This window comes from Bos mutus, chromosome 23 (assembly GCF_027580195.1).
Source record: "Bos mutus isolate GX-2022 chromosome 23, NWIPB_WYAK_1.1, whole genome shotgun sequence".
In the NCBI taxonomy this organism is placed as follows: Eukaryota; Metazoa; Chordata; class Mammalia; order Artiodactyla; family Bovidae; genus Bos; species Bos mutus.
Window position 1 is genome coordinate 39,117,889 of NC_091639.1, and position 24,651 is coordinate 39,142,539.

The following is a 24,651-nucleotide window of genomic DNA, read 5'->3' on the forward strand; positions in this document are numbered from 1 at the left end:
TTATGGAAAGGTTAAATTGCTCGAGATTACACTGGAAACTCGCTCTGTTCAGATTCTGATCTGGAACATGCCCTGCGTGAATGTTGAACTGAACTGGATAAGGCATGCCTGCTTAGTCATGTCTGACACTCTGCGACCCCATAGCCTGTAGCCCTCCAGGCTCCTCTGTTCATGGAATTCTCCAGGCAAGAATACTGGAGTGAGTTGCCATTTCCTACTCCAGGGGATCTTCCTGACCTTGGGATTGAACTCGTGTCTCCTGCATTGCTGGCTGATTCTTTACCACTATGCTACCTGGGAAGCCCAACTGCATAAGGACGTGGTCCCTAACATAGGTTATTGACAGTCTACTTGGTGAGAAGAAAATCTGAGACAAGCATTTAGACAGCGATGGAATGTGGCACCAAATTAAAGATCAGGAAGAGAGAAGGAGAGTCTACTACAGATAGGATGAGTAGAGAGGAGACGAACAAGGGAGATTGGGTGAAGTTTGGTAAAGCATTGCAAGGAAAAAGACTAGCTTGGGCAGAAGTCTGAAAGTGGGAATGCTGATTCCACATATAAGGCTTGGATAATAAAACAGTCCAAAATCTGACTGGAGAAGTCAGTGAGTGGTCAATGATGAAGGGCCTTCAAGCTCAGGCCAAGTGATTTGGGATTATAATAGGCAGAGAAACCATTTAATACTTCATGGCAATATCATAGTATTTCAGATGAGGGCTTTGGCTGCTGTGTGTAAAATGGATTACTAGAGGGAAACCAAAGGGCAGGGAAGCTCCAGCAAAGGAGCTTCTGAAATAATCCTGGTGTTAAAGGTCTGAAACAGCAGTGGGAATGGGAAGAAAGGAATACAATTTGGGAACCTTTGGAAAAAAAGAGTTGACATTGTTTGATGATGTGTCATTTACAGGGAGCAGAGATAAAGAGGATGATCCTTAGGATTCCAGCTCAAAAAATGATGTTATAGTTTTGGATTATGTTGTTCTAATTATGATGTTATAATTTTTAATAAGGGATATTTATTCAGAAGACACATTAAACTTAGATACAGAATAAATGAAGTAAGTACAAGCTGCAATCTAATAGTGAACTTAGAACAGGAATCTAGGCCTCTTTGTCAACTCTGCCATGAAGCCACTGACACCTAATGTTCTCTTGGGAATAAAAAGTCCAACCAAAGCTGAGCCTCTTGAGTAAGGATTTTGGAATGAGCCAGCAAGGTACTGTCTTATGCTTCTGTTAAACCCCAATGCATCCTCACCATGCCCTAAGCCTCCCAAGATATGTAGTAAGGAACTACATAAGGTCCAGAGAAAGGAAACTCAGATAACAGACTGGACCAACAATGAAAACTTTCTCATCCAGCTCAAAGGCCATAACGAGGGCACAAACACAAGACTGCAGGAAGTGTAAATTAATTATACCTTACATTAGCACAGCTTTCATCAGTCTAAAATGTAATTTTCTTTTCAAAAAAATAATTTTATTCATTTATTTATGGCTGTGCACAGGCTTTTCCCTAGTTGAAGAGCAGGGGCTACTCTGCGTTGCAGTGCGTGCACTTCTCAATGCGGTGGCTTCCCTTGTTGCGGTGCATGGGCTCTAGGCGCACAGGTTTCAGTAGTTGTGGTTCCCAGGCTCTAGAGCACAGGCTCAGGATTGTGGCACACGGGCTTAGTTAGTGAAGTTAGTTAAGGTGGTGCGTGGGGTCTTTCTGCAGCAGGGATTGAACCTTTGTCTGCAGCATTCCAAGCGGATTGTTTACCACTGAGCCACCAGAGGTAAACATTTAGGGAAGCCCCTAAAATGTAATTTTCTGTTTATTATTCATTCAACGAAACTCGAGCATCCTATGTTCAGTCCTCTGCGAGGAGGACACAAAGATGAACAAGGCTCAGTTATTCTCTCAAGGAGCGCACTGTCTAGTTTGACCTTTACGATCTTGTATGCCCTTATTCCTGCTTGGCAATTAAGGAAACTGGGACTGAACTGTGGTCAAGAGCACAGGATCCCAGCTCTGGTACTTTGAGCAAGTTATCTCTGTAAGTCTCAGTTTCCTCAAAGTAAAAGGGGGAATAGTGATATCTACCTCTTGTGGGTTTGAAGATTAAGTGTTGTCAAAAGCTCAAAAATAAGCTACAAGGATATATTGCAGAGCACAGAGAATATGGCCAATATTTTATAATAACTATAAATGGAGTATAACCTCTACAAATTATGAATGAGGAAATTTTCAAGTGTGAGTTCCATTTGTGTTTGATTTTTAACGATGTGAAAGTACACAATAGTGCTTACTGGATGCCTGGTATAAAGTAAGCATTCATTTAACTGCCATTATCAAGTGGTGTGCAAAGCATTTACAGTATGTTCACTGATCCCATTTCTTTCTTGTCCTCCCTCCAAACTTCCTCTCATTGTCTTTGATAATGTGTAAACACTCCTAACAACCTTGGACTACCATCTATCCCAGCCACAGTCACTCTAATCCTTGCTTCTAGCCCTGACCTATTTGATCTTCATTCTCCTAGCTTTCCCTTCCTTTATCTCTGACTTTCTTCCCAGTCCTTCCCTCTTCCCTCTCCCCAGACACTTTGCCTTTGGAGACTAAGTTTGATTTGCTTTATGGCTATGGGGCTATGGACCTGTTGTTGTTTAGTACCTAAGCCATGTCCAAGTCTTTTGGGACTCCATGGACCATAGATCAGGCTCCTCTGTCCATGGGATTTCCCAAGCAAGAATACTGGAGTCGGTTGCATTTCCTTTTCCAGGGGATCTTCCTGACCCAGGGATCTAACCTGTGTCTCCTGCATTGGCAGGTGGATTCTTTACCACTGAGCCACTTGGGAAGCCTGGCTATGGACATATGTCATTTATCTGCTGAGTCTCAGTTTTCACATCTGAAAAATGGGAATAACATCAATTTTACAGGGCTGTTTTGCGGAGTAGATAACATAATAATGTCCAAGTGCTATGTAAATGTACAGCGCCTTACATTAGTGTTAGTTTCTGGCAGCTCTCATCTCTATCCCCTTCCTTTCTCTTCCTCTTCTTGGGTCTCAGCACTATTGTGGGACTAAGAAATTCTTCCAAACGTAAGGTTAGGCTTTAACTCTATTAGAAGTGCAGATTTGCCGGTCGGTCACACCCCACCCCATGCCTAAACGAACCAATCAGAGAGTCCATAGAATGGCGCGGTCTCTCTCCACTCGGAGATCACCTCCAATGGAGCTTGGCACTTTTCTCCGACCTAGGAGACAGCTTGCTTTAGCCTCACGCTCTAGATTCTCGGCCTTGGAGGTGCGGGTTGGGGTGGGGGTCTTTCCTCTGCCTGGTCTCAAATCCCCCCAATTTTGGCATCTCTCGAGTTGAACGGCGGGAACCGGAAGCCGGTTGCAGCAGCCGCGGGTCCCGGCGAATCGACGCCGGAAGTAGCGATCGCCTCGGGAGTTTTCCGCCAGCTTCGCCATGGCGGCGATTCCTCCAGACTCTTGGCAGCCGCCCAACGTGTACCTGGAGACCAGGTGAGGGTCCGGCCTCCGGGGCTGGGCTGGTGGAGGCGACGCGGAGTTTCAGGGTTAGCCGCGGGGCTGCGTTCCGGGCTCGCGCCTTCGGAAGGCCAGCCTCCTCGTGGAGGGGCGGTAGTGAGGGCCGCCTTGGGGCTGAGTGGGGACCGCCACTGCCCGCGTCCGAGCTGCACACCCACTTGCGCTGTTAGCGACAGCGGCCCGAGTGCCCGCCTTCTACCCCTCGGTTCATTCATCCTTCATTCAACCAGCGCGCGTTCAGTCTACAGGCCAGGGACGTGGGATCGGAGGGTCAGAGGTGGATGAAACAGCCTTGCCTTTAGAAGCTTACAGTATAGTGAAGGAGACAGACATGTAAATATTAAGGGTTGTAAGTAGGTCCGTTATTTACACAGATTTTTAGGAGAACGCAGGAAGAAGCGCATTCATTCCCTCCTGTCAAAGTGATAGTATTGAGCACCAAACAGCGAGTGCCATGTCCCCTGTGTGTAGCATCACGTTTAGTTTACTCCTCTTAGCAACTCAGATCATGTAGGTACTATTCCACCTTCTCTCTAGTTTTAGCAGGGGAAATGTCAAAATTTACAGAGTAAACTGCTTGATTAGTCTTGTAGCTAGTAAAGTAGGGGAGTCTCATTTGGAGTCTGATCTGTTTGCCTGCTGTGCTAGGTTCTTTAGCCCCATTCATTCCATTGCCTCTTTGGAAAAAGTTAAAAGAGATCTTTCCGAAGTAGGACAAATAACCTTAAGTAATTTCTTACTGCTCCAGCAATATAAAATTCAAATTTTGTGGTCTCTCCTTCGAAGGTGATTTTTTTCATCCCATATTTGCCTACCTCTCTCTGCCTACAGTCTTCCATTTGCACATCAATAAGCCAGAGTCCAGCCATTGTCTTTCTGCCTTCCTCTTGCTTGTGCTGCTTTCCTTCAGAGCACAGTTCTCTCAGATGCTGTTTTTGTCCCCTGGCCATCTTGCCTATCTTCTTACAAGGGAAAATTCTACTTTTTCTGGTCAACTTGAAAGTATGTAATTTCTCAACTACCTGTTTTTTTTTTCTTCTTCTAGTTACAAAATAAATGAAAATTTAAATTCAAGTAGTTGTAGAAGTGTATACAGTAAGAAGTGACAGCCACTCCTGTCTGTAAACACACCACTAATAGTTTGAGAAGACCCTGATGCTGGGAAAGATTGAGGGCAGGAGGAGAAGGGGACGACAGAGGATTGAGATGGTTGGATGGCATCACCGACTCAATGGACATGAGTTTGGGTGAACTCTGGGAGTTAGTGATGGACAGGGAGGTCTGGCGTGCTGCAGTCCATGGGGTCGAAAAGAGCTGGACACGAATGAGTGACTGAACTGAACTGATGTTGGATGATCTGCAGATCTTTTTCTCTGTACAAAAAGACATCTCTTTTATGTTCTATATTTAAACAATAATAAGACCGTATGATCATACTGTATGTTTTTTTTCTGTAATTTGCATGTAATACATGCAGCCTTCTGTATGGATATTTCATATTTTAGTCATTCCCTCTATGAAGGACATTTAAATTCCTTCTCATTTTTTTGTTAGGACAATTACTGGAATAAACAGCTTTGCACCTATTATATCCTCAAGCACTTTTGTAAGTTTTCACATAGAGTAGAAACTTTAGAAGTTGAAATTGCTGCCAAAAGGTATGCACATTCCAGATTTGTATAGGTTATTTTCTGATTGCTGTTCCAAAAAGTTATTCCCTGTATTTTAAAAGTATCCACCAGAATGTTCCTCTGTAAGAGGAAAAGCACTTAGAACCATGTCTTGCACAGAGTAACTGTTAATCTATGTTAAATGTTAAGAGTGTAAATGAATTGCCACTAGAAAGGCTTTTAGAAAGCTATGTTCTAGCACATACCACATTTATTTATAGAGTCCTTATACTGCGCTTCACACTAGGTATTTAGGCTATACGGAGTTGACTCAATTCTTACATTCTTGGAGCTTGAAGTCTAAGTGAGAGATGAAATGGAGGTAGATGAATGAAATTAAGATAGGAAAGCACCTGTCTTAAATCTCATTTGTTCCTTTTTCTTAGCCACTTTTCAGGGGGAAAAGTGCTCATCACATTGTTGTTGCTCAGTCATGTCTGACTCTTTGCAATCCCATGGACTGCAGCATGCCTGGCATCCCTGTCCTTCACTGTCTCCTGGAGTTTGCTCAGGTTTGGGACAAGGTTTGAAGTAATCAGGTTAGCTTGCCTTTGTTGCACTTTGATACACACAAATTGTACTTTTTTTTTTTTCCATTAATTTTTTTACAAATTTATATGGCCCAAAAATCACTGAAAGCCTTTCTGTCTCTCATTTACTCAGTTTCCACTTCATCCCCAGAAACTTGTGCTGTGTGCTGTGCTTAGTCACTCAGTCGTGTCTGACTCTTTGTGACCCCATGGACTATAGCCTGCCGGGCCCCTCTGTCCATGGGGATTCTCCAGGCAAGAGTACTGGAGTGGGTTGTTGTGCCTTCCTCCAGGGGACCTTCCCAACCCAGGGATCGAACCCAGCTCTCCCGCATTACAAGCGGATTCTTTACCATCTGAGCCACCAGGGAAGCCCATGAATGCTGAAGTGGGTAGCCTATCCTTTCTCCAGGGGATCTTCCTCACCCAGGAATGGAACTAGGGTCTCCTGCATTGCAGGTGGATTCTTTACCAGCTGAGCTGCCAGGGGAGCCCCCAGAAACTTAGGTATATGTAAATAAATGTGAATTCCCAATATTTTAATATCCAACTTAAATAAAGTTATAAACTGGGTGTAAGATTTTTCTCCCTAATTTAGGGGTTAGTTATATTGGTTTCCAATGATCCGTGATTTGTTGTGTATAAGGCATTAGGATTTTTAGTTCTCCATGGTTACTTTGCTTGAAAGACGGACCAGAAGCCCCAGCATGTTTTCCTCAAAGGAGATGTCTGTGTTTATGTTATTTGCATTGTGTTGTTTTCCTTTGCTGAGCATGAAATCTGATCTTTATCATCATTTCATGACTCAATAAGCTTGCAAATGAAGACTTGTGGAGTGGTCCCATAACGTTCCTGTGTGCCATGACCTTGTTCTTGACTGGAGCTCTACTGTCCTCTTCCCCTGCAGCATGGGGATCATCGTGCTGGAGCTGTACTGGAAGCATGCTCCAAAGACCTGTAAGAACTTCGCTGAATTGGCTCGTCGAGGTTACTACAATGGCACCAAATTCCACAGAATCATCAAAGACTTTATGATCCAGGGAGGTGACCCAACAGGGACAGGTACAGTTAAGTCAGTGATAGTTTCTGAAATCTCATCCTGTTTATAACTGGGTATATGGCAACCAGAGCTCTCTTCCAAGTATCAGGGCCTGGGTTAGTTGATTCTGGCAACCACTTCTGCCCTTGCTACCACACACTCTTCCCCAAACACACGCATATGACGAGAAACCAGTCTTGACTCTTGAGCTTTACAGAGTTTCTCATAACTTCTATGTATTGCTTACTAAGAGCAAATAATATCTGCCTGAATTGTAGTAAGTAGCTCATGTGGTAAAGAATCCACCAGCAATGCAGGAGACCCCAGTTCCATTCCTGGGTCAGGAAGATCCCCTGGAGAAGGGATAGGCTACCCACTCCAGTATTCATGGGCTTCCCTGATGGCTCAGATGGTAGAGTCCACCTGCAATGCGGGAGACCTAAGTTCAATCCCTGGGTTGGGAAGGTCCCCTGGAGAAGGGCATGACAACCCACTCCAGTATTCTTGCCTGAAGAATCCCCATGGACAGAGGGGCCTGGTGGGTTGCAATCCATGAGGTCGCAAAGAGTTGAACACAACTGAGCGACTAAGCACACAGTCTGGATAATCAGAAGAAAGATATTTGCAACGTTTTAAGGAAAAGAAAATAGTGGATTCTTTGATGCACTCATTTAAAAAATATTGAGTACCTACCTTGTGCCAGATCTGAGTTTGAGGGACATGGCTCAGAATAAAGGGAAAAAACCCTCCTGTTCCCAATAAAGCAGGAAAAGGATTCAGTGATAGGATTTTAGTGGAAAAGTCAGGGAAGTCCTGTCTGAGAAGGTGTGGTTGGAACAGGAATCTGAAGGAAGTGAGGGAATGAACCTTGTTATTGAGAGAAGAACATTCCAGTAGGTCCAGAGGCTGTGAGGTGGGAGTCCCTGTAGGAGATCAATTGGGACCTTGTAGGGCATAGTAGTAGAGACTTCGGGTGTTATTCTGAATAAGAGGGGAGCCATTAGAAGGTTTTGAGCAAAAGAGTGACACAATCTGACTTATTCTTTTAAAAGATCACTGAATTCTGTTTGGAGAATAGAGATGGGGCAAGAGTGAGAGCTGGGAACCAGTTAGAAAGCAGCTGTCGTCAGCCAGTCTCGATGTGGCTGGGACTCGCGTGATAGTAGAGATGGTGGTGAGAAGTGACTGGATTCAGGTTATGTTTTGATAGAAACAGAGCCAGTGGAATTTGCTGAGGTTGGAAAGAGGGAGGGGCAAGTGGGTGAGAGGAAGAGATAGTTAGGGATGACTTTAAGGTTCTTGACTTGAATTTAGTAAAATGGGAAAGCTGAGAGAACAGCATGTTTGGATGTGGACCAAGAATTTGGTTTGGGTTTTGGCCACTATGTTTGAAAGACTTGTCAGATCTTCTGTAGAATAAGTAATGGGATATGAGTGTGGAGTTCATGGAAAGGTCTAGGATCGAGGTACGAATTCGGGAGTTACCATCATTTAGGTGGAATTTATTACTGAAATCGGTAGATGCCAGCATTTACACCTTTCAAGGGCCCTTGCTTCTCAATCTGCATTTTCTCTGCTGATTCCTACTCCTGCTCTTTTCCCTTTAAGTCAGCTTGGGTCTCTCTGTGGCAGCTTTTTTCCCGTCTTTTTCTTCTTTGTCATTCTTAATTGTCCTTTGTTTATCCTTTATGACTAAGAGGCATTTTATTTTTTTGATATATATGGACACACTTCAAAATACAGAATATAAAAGAAAGTAGAAAAAAAGAACCAAAAAATCAGTCATAAGGGGGAATTTCCTGCTGGTACAGTGGTTTGGACTCCGTGCCTCCATCTCAGGGGCTTGGGTTTGATCCCTGGTTGGGGAGCTAAGATCCTGCAAGCTGCGCAATGTGGTCAAAACAAGAAAAATCACTCATAAGGATACCTCCTAAGGATCCCTAACCACCGTTAGCTATTTCCCCCAGTATCCCACCTCTCAGAAATAATGAACATTAGCTTTTGGTGACCATTATTCTAGACATCTTGCATTTTAGATACCTAGTTAAAAGGATGGAGCGCCAGCTAGATGGAAATAATTTTAAGAGAATTAGGCTATGTTATGAATACTGTTGTTTTTTAAAGAAAAAGTGTTGTATTTAATTTTGTATCTATTTAACAGAAAAGTTGACTTCTTGCTCTGAAAGATGAGGCAATTATACCTAAATTTCTACCCATTCCTCTTGTTTAGGGAAAACTTAGTTTTGTCTACCTCCTGTGTTGGGAAAAACTCAGTTCTACCCTCCTGGGCTTCTCCTTTACTTTTATGTGCTCGCACAGAACACTTTACTTCTTACACTTCTGGTCACCAAATATATGGAGTTTTCCTCCCCACATCAAGCAATTCCTTGGACACCAGCTGTGTTTGATTAATTTGCTAGAGCAGGCCACAGAACTCGGGGAAACATAAGTGCTTACTTACCAGTTTATTAAAGGATATGACAAAGAATACAGATGAACAGAGATGCTTCAGGTGAGATCTGGAAGGGTGCTGGAGATTGGAACTTCTGTCCTTGAGGAGTTGGGGTGCATCACCCTCCCAATGTGGATGTGTTCGTCTGCTTTGAAGCTCTCTAAAGCCTATACTACTGGGATTTTATGGAGGCTTCCTCCTGTGGGCATGATCAAGTATTAGCTCCATTTCTAGGCTTTCTCCTTCCCTCTCTGGAGAAGGGGCTGGGGCAGACACTGATAATTCTAACTTCTAATTATGACTTGGTCTTTCTGGCGACCAGCCCCCATCCAGGAGCCCCCCAGAGTCACCTCATTGAAACAAAAGATGGTCTTCGTGCTCTTATCACTTAGGAATTTATAAAGGTTTCAAGAGCTGTCTGTTAGGGACAGGGTCAAAGACCAAATATTAGAACAAGAAATACTCTTAGTGTTCTTATCACTTGGGAAATTACAAGGGTTTTAGAAGCCTTGTGCCAGGAACCGGGGGTAGGTATCTATATTTTTTTCCGTTATCTCACATCTGTCCTCCCTCCTTTGCTCCCAATTTTGTGTTAGTTTTGTTTTTCCTTATCAGAGTTTAGAGCGTTTTCTATACTGCACCCATGAGTCCTTCAGTTACAGAGTGGGTTTACATTTTCAGAGGGTTCAGCGCTCACCACTAGGCTTTTCTATTTGTAAGTACTAGAAGGCAGAAATGGCTTTTATTGCAAGGGCTGGAGGGTGTTATATTTTTTAATTCAATCATGTTTAACAATTTCTTCCAGTTAAAAAAAGACCATGACTATGTACACTTGGGCCAGACAAATTCCCTCAGATTTTTGCAGACAATTCTGCTCCATTGCCTTCTGGTTTAGAACATAGCTGTGGAAAATACTGAGGCCAGATTTGCTCCTTCCTTCAATACAGGGAAACATTTTTTTTGTATTTCTGAATATTTTCTCTTTTATACTTACTGGATTTTCTATTTCATGGAACTGGTTTTTCTTTGTTTCATCACCTCCACCTTCCGTATCTGTCACATTTCTTCTGAGTAAGTGAGGTGATGTTTTTCTATTTTTTCCTGCACCCGCTGAAATAATCTCAGACCTTTACTCTGGCTTATTCAATTTTGAGTCATGTCTGTTCTGTTCTTTACTGCTCTGACTTATTTATTAGTGCTGTCTTCGTGTCATTTGGCTCTCAAACTTTGCAGAGAACTTGCTCTGCAATCTTTTCACCGTATCCTGTTGATTTATATTACCTTGTCTTTGAGCTCTTGTTTTGTTGAATTTTTCTTACTGTTGAAGCGTCTGTAGCTGCGACAGCCACGAAGAAGCCCTTCTTGGGTCATATTTTCTCCCTCCTTCCGTTTGTTGTGTATGTTCGCACAGTCTCCGTGCCACTTCTTGTCGCCTTATCCATGCTTAGTGTCGGAACCTGCACTGAGCTTACCTTTTATTCGCTTGGGTACAGTGTAAGTGGACTCTCTTTGTCACTGTCCCCACCTATGTGGGACCAGCTACCTTTCCCATACCAAATACTCGGTTGCCAACTTCTGCTCTGTCTTCCCAGACTCCATGCTAGTGGTGTCCTTCTGCCCTGGGCCCTGGGCAGCCCTTGAGTGTAGCTGGAGCCAAGGAAGAAGCCTCATACCATTTATCATTCTCAGCTGTGTTTCCACAACAGAAGATAAATTAGCAAGAGAATAGCCTACAAATTCATTTCATATAAGTTGTGCATGACATTTCCTTTACAAGGAAATGGAGACCTGAAAAGGTCTGAGCGTTTCTATGCAAGCGTTGATTGAGTGGAAAGTTGTGGGAAGATGTTACCGGACAGAAGTGGGTATGAGTATGAGCTCAGTGTAGTAAACTAGGGGAGACGTAGCAAGGCTTGTTCATTCAGATTTCTCTTGATGTCCTTCTTTCTTGGAGGTAGGAATGTTCCGTTCCTCTGGGTGTACGAAGGGTGTCTCTCACTTGAGGGTCTTTATGCCCACTTCAGGGGAAGGTAAGAAAGTCCTTCCTGTACCTGCTATTTCTCAGATTCCTTCAACTTGAAATATTCAGTATGGAACCTTACTTTGGAGTAGTGTATCCTAATCCCCCATCATGGCCCTGTGTTCCTCCTGCCCACTAAGGTGGCCGTTGCTGGTAGCCTGACCGCCACCGCTGAATGCCTGTGGTGTGTGGGCTTCTCCTTAACTTCTTCAGGGCTATTCACCTACTCCCCTTGTTGGCTTCACAGAATTGGAGGGCATGTGTAATAATTCTCTGGGTGACGTGCCTCCTTTCCTGATTTCTCCTTTTAAGGAGTGCAGGAAGAAGAATCTCTTAATTCTTTCCTTGACTGACTTTTCAGAATCTTTGGAATAAGATTGTCTCTCTTTTCCAATTTGGTTTTTGCTGATGAATTTTTGACTTGGAAAGAGATTGAATTTTTGGGGTTTGCTTCATCCGTTATTGGAGGGGGCAGAGTCTAATTCTGCTTCACTCCACTTTCTTAGTCTGAAAATGTCCTGTCAACACGTTGATGTACTTCTTTCCTGTCTTCCTTCTCTCCTTTGTTATGAGATAAAATTTTAATTTATAACACCAGTAGAACTGAGAGTGTCCTTGATTAGTGTACAAGAATTGGAAGTGACTCAGATGTGAGTGCTCATATCAGAGCTTCCCAATATTTCTATACTTGGTTCTCAATCCTTCATAATGTCACACACATTTCCCTGATGTAATTTTAATGAAATTGAATCACTCAAAAGATTTCCAAATAATTGCATCCAACCTCAAGTATAGTGAGTAGTTGAGCTAAGCCTGCTGGCAGGCCTGTGACGGAAGGCAAGCAGGAATTGGGCCCTCCTGGGTCCTGAGTATGGACTGCTAGCTGATTAGGTAACACAAGATATGCTGCGCGTGGCATCCTGAGCTCCTCAGCAGGTCAATGAATCATTTCCATCCCCACCTGTCCCTCAGTCTGGCTTCTCTGTAACTATACTTTGCATGATCTTTCTGATACACCTTTGCCAGATGTTTTCTGAGTTCGGCTATCTTTGACCTCCTGTTTATTTTAAACCATCTTTTTCTTTTAAATCTCCCTTACTGTAATAATGCTGTGTGGAAAGCGCGCTTAGCCCTCTGAATGTCTCCTGTGTCTTGTCTGCTGACCTCTTGTCTCCCCTCCCTGTGTGACCTGGCTCCCGTCAAGCTCTCCTTTCACTTTTCCCGCTCTGCACTTGGCCTCATGGTGCTCGCCGGCTGCCGTGATTGCACTGATTAACTACACGCTGATTATGCTGTGCATCGCCCTCACTGATTTCATCTCACCTCTTAGTAGCTCCAGGAACACCTGAAATGTAAAGTGTTGAACAGCAAGCTCATTGTTACTTTTATTCATTTGATGAATGTTTGGTAAGAGTCTGCGGGGTATCCTGTACTATTCCAAGGTCTGTGAGGAGTATTTAAACATTAGAAGCCAAGGCATTTTTCTCTTCCTTGCAGAGCTCCCTGCCCTGCCAGGAAGACAAGGTACTCGTTATAAGAAACAACAGGAAAGTAATAACATGGAGGCTTCCCTCATAGCTCAGTTGGTAAAGAATCCGCCTGCAGTGCAGGAGACCCCGGTTCAAATCCTGGGTTGGGAAGATCCGCTGGAGAAGGGATAGGCTACCCACTCCAGTCATCTTGGGCTTCTCTTGCAGCTCAGCTGGTAAAGAATCCACCTGTAATGTGGGAGACCTGGGTTTGATCCCTGAGTTAGGAAGATCCCCCGGAGAAGGGAACAGCTATCCACTCCATTATTCTGGCCTGGAGAATTCCATGGACTGTATAGTCCAAGGGGTTGCAAAGAGTTGGACACAACTGAGTGACTCACTTTCAGAAAGTAATAATACAATAAATATGCACATTCATGGTTATACGCTTTCGGTTATCTATAGAACATAGGTTGGAATAATTCATAATAAAAGAAAAGTACAGTGGAAGTGGGACTGGAATGGGATGGAAGCATATTTTGAGGTGAGCCTTAAAGGAAATGTAGAATTTTAACTCTTGAGAGGACAGGGAAGGGCATTTTAGATTTCAGAATGAATGCAAAGAGGAGGCGCAAGGGAGAGAGGCCTCTGGGGTGTGAGGGAGAGCTGTCACCCCGGCATCGTGTCTCGCACTGGGACTGGCGGTGACGCAGCCCAACTACCTCTCCACACCCAGGACAGATGCCGGAAATGTGATTTCTAAGGCCCCTGAACTGTGTGTTTAAGGGATAGTAAGGGAGGACCAGTTAGGGACAGAGTGCAGAGTAGTAGGAGAGAGAGTGGGGTTTAGATCAGGCCAGTTCATGGAGATTCACAGACGGAAGTTCAGGTTTGATCCAGCATCATCAGGGACCATTTGGGATGCTTTGTAAGGAAAGTATGTGAGGACATTTAATCCACCCGTGGTCCGTGCAAGGTAATGTAGTGTTGGGGTGAACAGAGGGTTGTGGAGCCTGGTGGGCTTGGGGTTGAATCTTGGCTTCACATGAACACTTTTTAATTGTAGACAAGTTATGTAACCTCGCTGAGCTTCTTATCTGTAAATGGGGAGTGTGGTTATATGTACCTCATGGGGTTATTGTGAGTAGTAAATGAGCAGATGTTTGTAAAATGGTTAGCGCAGACTTGATACAAAATACGAGCGCAGAAACATACGGTTTTTATTATTCATTTTGGTTATTAATTCATTTAACAAATGTCTGTTGGACTCCAGGCATTATTTGAAGAGCTGGGGATACAGTAATGACTAAGAAAGCCCTTGTGAAACTCATCCTAGTAGGAGAGAGTGAACAAATAAGTACATGATACGGGTGACAAATGATACAGAAAAAACGATGGATAAGGGGGAGAGCAGGGATTCTCAGTCTTGGCATCACTGACATGCTGGGCAGGGCAGTTCTTTGTTGTGGGAGTGTCCTGTGCCTTATAGGATGTTTAGCTGCTTCCTGGACCTCTACCCCCAGATGCCAGTAGAATCCCTCGGTGTGATAAGCAAAAGTATCTGCACGTATTGTTCAGTGTCCCCAGGGGGCAGAGTGTCGCCTGGTTGAGAACCACTGGGATATGGAGAGAGGTGGTATTGTGGATAGTGTGATTAAGGAAGACCTCTGGGAGGTTATGTGAGTGGAGCTCTGGGTGAAGTAAAGTAGTGCGCCGTGAGACTGTCAGGGCCGGGCCATCCAGAGGGAGCAGCAGTCAGAGGCCTCAGTGCAGTGTGCTCTGCAAGAACAGCAGAGGCTGGTGTGGCTGGAGCAGGTGGCGAGGGCGAGAGTGGCGGGGGGCCCTGGAAAGTGTTGTAAGTTGTTGTGAAGACTTTGCATTTTGTCCTAAGTGTGGAGAAGTGTCACTGGAGGATTTTGAGCAGAGGTCTGCCATGATCAGACTTGTTTTAAAAGGATCCCCCTGAGTTCCACTTGGAGGATAGACTAGTGAGGAAAGCTGGAGGCAGGGAGGCCAGTTAGATGGTTTCATTGTTGTCAAAGCTAAAGCTTGTGGTTTGGACTACGGTGATAGCGGTTCCCTGGGTGCTGGTCCTCTGGGAAGCACATGCCTGGATAGAGTTAGGAGGTCAAGAGATTTAATGGGGTAACACCTGTGAAAGATAAAGGGGTGAGGGAGCAAGGACTGGAAAGAGAAGTCGTCACGTAACAATGCAGGTCTAACATCTGTGACAGAGGAGAAGGAAGCAGAGAAGGGAAGCAGAGGAAAGTGAAGAGCTGTAGTAAAGGTGGGATATCAGGAAGGGCGGCAGCAGCTATGAGACGCTGCTCGCAGATCAGGCAGGGTGAGGCCTGACGACTGACTGTTGGACTTAATGACGACGTAGTGGTACCGACGACCTTGACAAGAGCCGTCTCCACGGAGTGGTGAAGGCAAGCATCTGGATGGAGAGCATCAAGAGGCCGGAGAAGGGGGTGGAGTTTTTCTGGGAATTGATGCAGAGACATAGGGGGAAACTTGGAGACAGTGTTTGTTACTGTTGCCGTTTTTCCAAAATGGGAAATAGTAATACCATGCTTTTATGCTGATAGGAATGATGTACTAGAAAGTTGATATAGGACAGCGGAACATCGGAGTTGCAGAGTTTTTTAAAGGTGAATGGGCTTGATTGGTGTGTGGTGGTAGGATAATCATTTGGACAGTTTGAGTGTATTAATAACGGAAGAGGGAAAGTAAACGGGTAGAGATGTAGGAAGGAAAGAGAATTTGGTGGTGAAAATATGTGCAAGTTCTCATCTTTTTCTCAGTGAAATAAGAAGCAAAGTTACCCACAAAGAGCAAGGAGCAGCCAGGGAGTAATGGAGGTTTGAAGACGAACTAGAATAAGCTCAGGCAGACTGACTCCCAAGGTGGATCATGATCTACAGTCACCTCTCACAGAAGATGTTCAGATTACCTCAAAGGGGGCTCATCATCACTGATGCCGCTCTGTGTGCTTCATGTTATATATCACATGGTTTATATATGACATGCATGCTCTCATTTAATTCTTGTAACAGTCCTATGAAATGTATGAAATATAATTCTATGAAATATAATTTCTACTACTATTCCTGCTTTACAGACAAGGAAACTGAGGTTTAGAGAGGGTAAGTGTCTTGCTTAAGGTTGCACAACTAGTCTGCGGTGAAGTGGGACCCAAAATCCAGATCTCTTTGACCCCAAAGGCAAGTGAGCCTGAGAGGACTCTTATCTTAAGAACGTAAAGCTTCTTGGGAACTGTAGTGTCATTTGCTGTGTTAGATCTGGTATCTGGCATTTGCCCTGGCAATCCACTAGCAGCCCCACTAGTCAGCTTCCCCTTCCTACTGTTAACTAACCAAGTGGTTGTATCAGTTTCGGATCCTTTTGGCTGCAAGTAACAGAAAACCACGGAGGCTTTGTTTTTTTCATGTGACAGTATGTCTGGAGTTAAGCAGTTGTGGGCATTGGTTCCCCTGCCCAGTGGAGTTGTCAGGGATCCAGGCTTGCTGGATCCACTCCTCCATTCTTAGTGCTTTGGCCTTTGGTACCAAACTTGTCTTATGGTTGCAAGATGGCTGCCGTTGCTGCTGACATCACCTCTGCTTTCCAAGGAGGAAGATGAGAGACAGAGGAGTCTCCCTTTTTGTCAGGAAAGCTGTAGCTTTCTTAGAAGCTCTATTCAGTGGCTTCCGTATACGTTAGTAAGTCAGAACTGGGTCATCTGGTCACCCCTAGCTGCAAAAGGGACTGGTCAGTACCTGCCTTTTTGTCTCTGAGGTTGAGGCAGGCTGTGGAGAAGGGGTTGGAAATGCTCAGAAGACAGCTTCAGTATCTGTTAGAGGCTTCCTTGCTGAAAGAGAGGCTTTGATTGGATTGTGGTTAGTCACCTTCTCATGTCAAATGCCCCAAGCAGAGCTTTCACACGGGCCTCCTAATGAGTAAACTGGCTGACCTTTGGCTGCTTTAGGGCTGGATATTGATCCATGATCCCATCAGCTATGGGAGAGGTGGGGACAGGTAGCACCAAGTTTGGTGATCTTTGTGTGGGAGACCACTCTGCATGTCTCAGATGCCACTTCAGTTCATCTTGAGAGGTTTCTGTAGTCGGTGAGGAGCAGGAGGAACAGACATCAGAGGACTTTTGGGAATAAGAAAGGATTTATGTTTTGTTAGTTTTAAGAAACAGAAAGCACAGGTCATATGGAAACAGTTTAAGGAATTTCAACTGCAAAAAAATTCTTTGTGCCAGAAGATCCCATTAAAAGAGTGAAAAAAGTAAACTGGAAAAAAATACTTGCAAAAGCATTCACTGACAAAGGATCAGTATCTAGAATAATCCTACTAGTGAAAAAAAAAACACACACACACACACACATTGTAAAATGTCAGACCACTCAGTTGAAATGTGGCTATTGACAGAGGAGGAAAGCTAAATAACCACTAAACATGAAATTTTGCATAGCTCCAGGGAAACGCAGTTTAAAACACAAGAGAGCTGACACACATTAGAAAGCCTGGCAAAAGGACCTCAGGCAGTGAGAGTGAGAGCACTAGGGGGCGGTGCACATTGGGGCCACATCTGACGAGATAGTTGGGGAAATGTAGTAACGGTGAGACGCTCATAACCTGTGAGCCTGCACGTCCCCCAGTGAGGTATCATCCCTGAACACTCCTGCACTTGTGTTCGGGAGACAGTAGAAGAATGGTTATTGCAGCATAGTTTATGATAGCAAAAACATGGGCAAGATCCTAAATATCCATCGCCATGAGAAAAGATAAGATTGCAGTGTAATCAGAGCTGCCTGGAACAAAATGGATGAATATCACTTACAGTGTGAGCCAAAAAAAGCTAATTGCAGAAGAATATATAGAGTATTGGAGAAGGAAATGGCAACCCACTCCAGTATTCTTGCCTGGAGAATCCCATGGACAGAGGAGCCTGGTGGGCTACAGTCCATGGGGTCGCACAGGGTCGGACATGGCTGAGCGACTTAGCATAGCACATTTATATAAACTTAAGAGCATGCAAACAACAGTATCCTTGTTTAGGGATGCAGACAATATGTAGTAGAAAAGAAAATGCACAGAAATTACAAATTCCTGGTCAGAATAGTATCTGAGAGGAAAGTGAGCCCACAGCCCTTGTTAGCTCTTGGGGAATAGCGGAGTTGAGAGAGGGAAATGGGGTGGGGGGTGTGTGCTTGGGGTCTTTGGGTCTGAAACCGTCTGGTGTCATTTCAGGAAGTTCCAAAGAGTTCCCAGTACCACAGTTCTTTACATCTCAGCACGGAAAGAATTCAGTGAGAGGCAAAGAGATATAGATAAGTGATTTATTAGAATAGGACGCTTGTGTGGTTTACAGGTGGGCAGGCGAGGGGTTGCCACGTCCTGAGAACTTGCTGGGCTACAGTTTTATAATCAAAGGAAAAGCGGGGAGCCAGGGGAAGAACTTTTTTTGTCTTTTCTGAGTAGACGTTATGTTTCTATCATCAGTTCCTCCTCCAGGTTGCATAGGAAAGTTTTTCATCCCTATATGGTCAAGTTAGGTCCACAAATTACTGTGCATTTTATGTGTACAGAGAGCGCGTCCTGGGGCTCATTAACTTACTGAGCTTACTGGGCAGGATGTGGGGCTAATGCCACTGTTGTTTAGGGGCAGGTCTCATGCTTCTAAGCAAGCCTGCTCTTTATTGTTAACTTGCAGGGGTCTCCCATGTTTTTTCTACTTAGAGTCCCCTGATGGGGTTAATTACTTAATCACCTACTTTGTCCCTTTAATCTGTCCCTATCAGACTCCCGTATTTTCTTTCTTTCTTCTTTTTCTTTTTATTTATTTGGCTACACCAGGTCTTAGTTGCGGCATGCAAACCCTCAATTGCAAATTCTCAAATGTGGGGATCTAGTTCCCTGAACAGGGATTTGAACCTGTGCCTCCTGCATTGGGAGTGAGGAGTCTAGCCACTGGACCTCCAGGGGAGTCCCTGCACACTTTTATTCCTTGAGAGGAGGGTGCACAGTTGTTTGTCATATTACTCTCTGTATTATGTCTGAAATATTACATATTTTGAGTAAATATGTGAAAGAGAGGACTGAAGAGTGAAAGAACTTGGAGAGTAGAGTGTGGAAACAGGCCTGTGCTTGTGCCAGAGGAGCCCACAGTGCATTTTGACCGCAGAGCTTCCTAGTTGTTGGCTTTGTTTGTGATCATTGACCTGTTGTGCTCTTGCACCAGACAACTCTTTAATTACTCCTGTCCTCCTACCGTCTCTGCCCTATTCCACATGCCCAAAGGAATGCTTTGATTGGAATTATTTGTCTTTCTGACATTTTGCTGCAAACCCTACTGAACTGAATTAAGTTATGAAAAGATAACATTATGACTAAACTGTCTTCATGGCCCGAAGTACTTGTCAAACTATGTACTGGTCAAACTATGCCTAGTGAGTAAAAAGGGGCCTCCAGGCCCTTTCTTCTCATCTCCTGGTTGCTTAAACTTCCAGGCTTCATCTACGAGGCTCTGGCAGTCCTTGACTTGCAGAGATCATGCTTCTGAGCTGCTGAACTTCACCCTCAGCTTGCTCATTCAAGCCCTGGGGGTAGGGCTTGACCTGGATTTGTCCACATAGCCCTGTTTCTCCTCTTTCATCTTCAGCCCTAGCCCTGCAGCTAACCCCCTACCTTCACCCCAGGCTCAAGCAGGAACCTTGACCCTGTAGTCAGAGGGAATGTATTGGTTATATAAATGCTGTTTGGAGGTATACTGACAAGATGGGATTTTTGGAATGAATTTTTACATAGTTTGGTAGCTCAGTAATTTTCCAGAAGCTTAGGTAGCCTGGGCCAGGTGGGAGGTTTCCCCAACTCTGTTAGGATTCACCCCCATGCCTCTACATGAGAACAGTGTTTCCTTCCTGAACCGGGGGCTGTGACACGCTCCCTGTGGTGGAGCATCCTAAAAGATAAAGCAAAGGATTTTTTTTTTTTTTTTAACCATGGAAACATCTTAGCAGGGCCCAGGGCTCTCTGGGGGTGGACATGGTGCTTTAACATGCTACTTTCACAGCAGGCTGTAAAAGAAAGTGAGCTCCCTGCCTCTGGCCAGTTTCCTGGCTGCCAGGCAAGCAGAATAAGCTGGTAAAATCCACTGTTCACTGTGTTTCAGGATGTTTTGTCTTGACTGGTCAACTTGAAAGTGAAAGTCACTCAGTCATGTAAGACTCTTTGTGACCCCAGGACTGTACAGTCCATGGGATTCTCCAGGCCAGAATACTGGAGTGGGTAGCCTTTTTCTTCTCCAGGAGATCTTCCCAACCCAGGGATTGAACCCAGACCTCCCACATTGCAGGCAGATTCTTTACCAGCCGAGCCACAAGGGAAGCCCAAGAGTACTGGAGTGGGTAGCCTATCGCTTCTCCAGCAGATCTTCCCAAACCCAGGAATTGGACCAGGGTTTCCTGCATTGCAGGTGGATTCTTTACCAGCTAAGCTATCAGGAAAGCCCCGAGAAGCCAAAATAGTTCAACAAGGCATATGGTTGACTAAATAATTGATTAGGAAAGTTATCTCCTATTAGGACATTTTTTCCTGTGGTAAATTCTTATTTAACATATCATTTTTTTCTAACAATAAACCTGGGTGCCCAGCATAGCAAGAGTATGGACTGTTGTATCAATAATATAAATAATGTGGTGGTGGTTACCAGCAAATTGTTCCCAGTGCCATGTTTCTTCATATCCTCCTTATGTTGTAGCCACATGTTCCGGGAAACAAACTCACTCAGAAAGACAATGCAGATAGTGGAGTGCAGTTTGTTACACCGGCAGGCCCAAGGCAGAGTCTCCTCTTAGCCGAGGACCCCGACCAGTTTTTGTGAAAACTTTATATACCCTAAGTGTACTTGTTCAAACCCACCTCCCCAAATTCCTTGAAACTAGTCTGGACAAGGTAAAAGAGAGATACGATCAAAGTTAACCCATGATTTATGTGTCACAAGACTAGATAAACAGTGGATATTTATCAATAGCCCTGTGGTCATATCCCTATAAACATAATGGAATTTACCACTTTGTTCTGTTACAGAGATAATTAGCATATTCTTTTAGGCAATGGAGAGTCCAAGTACAAGTCTTGAGGCTCTTTTATCCGGGGGTCTGATTTTCCATTGGTGTGCCATTTCTATAGACACCGGGCTCAGAGTTCAGAGTCCACTGGGAGGGTGACCATGCGTGTAGCCTAATGTTCGCAGCCTGGCCTGAGATGGAGTCCAGCTCTGCCTGTCTCCTCCTTCACTTACAGTATGTGGCCTGTCCTCTTAAAGAATTCTGCTTACTGTAATATTATTATTTTCTGCCACATTGCCACTTAGCACTGTCCCTTTTTCTCCTTAAGCTAGTTATCTGACTTAAATGATTCTTTTTCCCCTTCATCTAGGTTAAGGTAGTGAATAGGTTTCAATTCTTATGCCATCTCTGATCCATTGAAAATAGCTGTCTGGAGTTGTGGGTGGGTACAGATTCAGAGGCCAATCTGAGCTCTGCAGGGAAAAATGCTGATTAATTAGCAATGTCTGTGACGGGCACAGGCTTAGGTCTTAGACCACTCCTGTCTGAAGTACTCATAAAAATGTAAAAAATTAAGAAAGCTCTTAACACGTCAAGTCATGAATGGTGGTTATTGTAGATTGTTAGATTCAGGAGAATTTGCTATTCCTTTGATAATGATCTATGTTTTCTGTATTTTGACAGTGAACATGTATTACTTTAATAAGCAGGAAAAAAAAACAGTGTTATTTTGAAGAGAAACGTCCTACCTAAATGAAACTGGTGATTTGAATGTGCTGTGTCAGTGCTTGATTCTGCTGCTGGGCTGTGTGGTTGCAGTGTACTTAGCGGGCGGCTGGGTGTGCACGGTGATCTTCCTTTCCCGTACTCCAAACAATCTTTTGGCCCTGGACCGTAGTTCTTGTTGTGTGGTGGGATGTGAGACTGACTGACTGGTTTCCCATCTTCTAACTGGCAGGTCGAGGTGGTGCGTCTATCTATGGCAAGCAGTTTGAAGATGAACTTCATCCAGACTTGAAATTCACAGGTAAGTGTACAATCTGGCTGGACTGGGTAGGAAGAGGGAGTGGATTTTAAAAGCTCACTCTTTTGGCAGTGATTCAGGGTGACTGCCTGACGCCATGGCGTGGTGCCATGTAGCTGCCCAGCTGCAGCGCCCCAAAGAGCTCTGGCCGATTAGAGAAAGCGGCGCCTCTCGGAGTCCTGAGTGATTCAGAGCACTGGTCTGAGTGATCTCAATTCTCACTGCTTGTTGAATGTTGCAAGAAAGCAAAAGATTCTGCAAAGAAGCAGGAGACCTTCCTGGATTTTTGAGGGGAATTGAGAACCTGGTCCAGCAGTTAGCAGGGATCATGATGGATATAAGCTGAGGAATAGGTGAAGACAGGGCTTCCCTGTGGGCTCAGAGGGTAAAGTGTCTGCCTGCAATGAGGGAGACCTGGGTTTGATCCTCGGGTCAGGAAGATCCCCTGGAGAAGGAAATGGCAATGCGCTCCAGTACTCTTGCCTGGAAAATTCCATGGATGGAGGAGTCTGGTAGGCTACAGTCCATGGGATTGCAAAGAGTCGCACATGACTGGGCAGCTTCACTTCAGGTGAAAACAAGGAAGAGGAGGCCATTGGGGTAGTCCAGTTGTCAGTCTCTGTGCGAGAGTAGAGAGCCTGCCCTGAGGGCAAGATTGTCCAGTTGGGTGCTTGGTGTGGCTTCTTTCTATCCCTAGGCTGGTATAGCAGGTCCAGGCTGGAGTGTCAGGGTTACTCATACTCTTTCCTCTTCCTTTTTGCCACCAGGGGCTGGAATTCTCGCGATGGCCAATGCAGGGCCTGACACCAACGGCAGCCAGTTCTTTGTGACCCTGGCTCCCACCCAGTGGCTTGATGGCAAGCATACCATTTTTGGCCGTGTGTGTCAGGGTATAGGCATGGTGAATCGAGTTGGAATGGTGGAAACAAACTCCCAGGACCGCCCCGTGGACGATGTGAAGATCATTAAGGCATACCCTTCCGGGTAGACTTGCTGCCCTCTCGGCCACACCCTGGTCTTCGGAGATGGCCCCAACAAACCAGTTTGCAGATGACCTAGAATGACTCATAACTCTAAACTTCATTTTGGCCTTGCAAATCTGAGGCACTGAGGAGGCCTGGGGTCTTGGGTGAGTTAGAGATGGAAGTATATTTTGATCAGATGCTTCTTTTCTCTTCCCCAGTGCCTGCGTTGACTGAGCATTTGCAGAAATGCTCTTACACGATCTTTCACAGATAGCTGCTCACTGCACATGACCCACACTGCTCCTTCTCGTGTGTGTCTGCTTTATGTACTTCAAACAAAGTGAAGCCAACTCTGTCATTTCGCAGTGCCTAACAACCTCTTGTAGAAATTTATATTCTGGCCTACACTGCAGTCTTTAGTGGCTGACAGCCATAGAATTCAAAACCAAGTAGTGTCTATCAGCCTTCTTAACTGTGTGCGCCCCCTATTTCGTCTCTTGCATTTGTTCTTCCAGGGATTGTATGCATCTCTGTATATATTTTTCCTCTCAGAACATCAACACTGCTGTTTCTGACACTTAGACATCCCACGCAAAGCCACTTTGAATTTTTGCCAAATGAAAAATGCATCCAACAATCAAGTTTCTAAGAAGGTGTCAAGTGGGGAATGATAATGTGTAATAATCGAGAAATGAATTTATTAAAAAGAAGCAGGCGCATTGACCATTTTTTCTCCAGGAAGGAGTAGAAATCTGTAGTGAGCATAAAGGCAGACTGTGAGTTCTCCTTAAAAAAGCAGTATTCTCATAAAGGAGAAGCACCACTTAAGTTTTTTTAAACTAAGACTTAAGAGAAATTAGGTAAGAGAGTTTATATGTATTTTTTTAATCTTTGTAATTTTTTTTAAGGAGGGAGTGGTGAGGGAAAGGAAGTTAATACCTATGGAATGCATAGAAACTTCCAAAATAAAATGCCATTGATGGTTGAAATCACTGCTGTAGTCTGATCTTAAACATTGTACGAGGTTCTAACAGCCATTCGGACCTCTGAATCATCTCAAGTAGTACTTATTGTAGGACTGATCTTTAGGCTTTCATATCATTTTAGGTTTGGGGATCTCTAGTAGATTTCTGCCATCCAAGAGGAGGTTTGACTTTTAAATGGAGGTACCAGAGAAGGAAGTTAAGTGATGTCGACCAGCATTTCTGAGTGAGGGGGACGCCCCTGTGGATTAACCACGTGGATGTGCTGAGATACCTGAACCAATAGGTGAACTTGCAGGAGATACACCTGCGTGTCATCATGAACTCAGGGGCAATGTGTGATGTAGTATTTGCTTTCTTAAATGGATAGCTCCTTGACTGAAAGAGGATTATAGCTTAAATGTTCCTCCTGATCCCTCTCTGATTTTGGAAATGGTGATTTACTTTATGGAATGGCCAAACAAGGTTCTGTTCCTCAGGCTTTCCCCATGCACATCTTTCTCTTTTCTCTCAATGACAAGAAAGCAAAACCCAATAACAAACTATGTAAATGACTCTGTAACCTCCCAGAGATGGTTTTAGGGTACAGAATTCTATTGTAGGAAAGTAGAAATACATTTCTTTCAGCTTGGACTGGGTGGACATAATTGGATCCTCCTCTGGGAGCAAGGAATAAGACACTCTACCACTCACCTTCCAGAATTATAATCCTGAAAATCCCTGTTTTCACCCAGGTCATGGGAGTGGTGGAAATGTGTTTTGGCTACTTTGAGAAGTAAACAAGGTTGTGATTACGTTGGGAAGAGAGCCACACAGGCACAGTTCCTTGTTTCTGGATGAGTATACCACACGTATGCCATGGTGATCATA

The 24,651-nt window shown here is 44.4% G+C and overlaps 1 protein-coding gene across 2 annotated transcripts; it reads left to right on the forward strand.

Moving 5' to 3' along the window:
• The first annotated feature begins 3,208 nt into the window (after window positions 1-3,208).
• On the forward strand, window positions 3,209-23,787 carry PPIL1 (peptidylprolyl isomerase like 1). 2 transcript variants are annotated; one of them, XM_005907729.3, is made up of 4 exons: window positions 3,209-3,521; window positions 6,653-6,807; window positions 21,768-21,836; window positions 22,601-23,787. In XM_005907729.3, exons 1-4 carry the CDS (start codon window positions 3,466-3,468, stop codon window positions 22,819-22,821), a joined length of 501 nt encoding a protein of 166 aa, XP_005907791.1. In that variant the 5' UTR covers window positions 3,209-3,465; the 3' UTR covers window positions 22,822-23,787. The 2 variants fall into 2 exon arrangements, with proteins under 2 accessions (XP_005907791.1, XP_070216974.1); XM_070360873.1 differs by lacking the exon at window positions 3,209-3,521 and adding an exon at window positions 5,615-5,754.
• The last annotated feature ends 864 nt before the right edge of the window (window positions 23,788-24,651 follow it).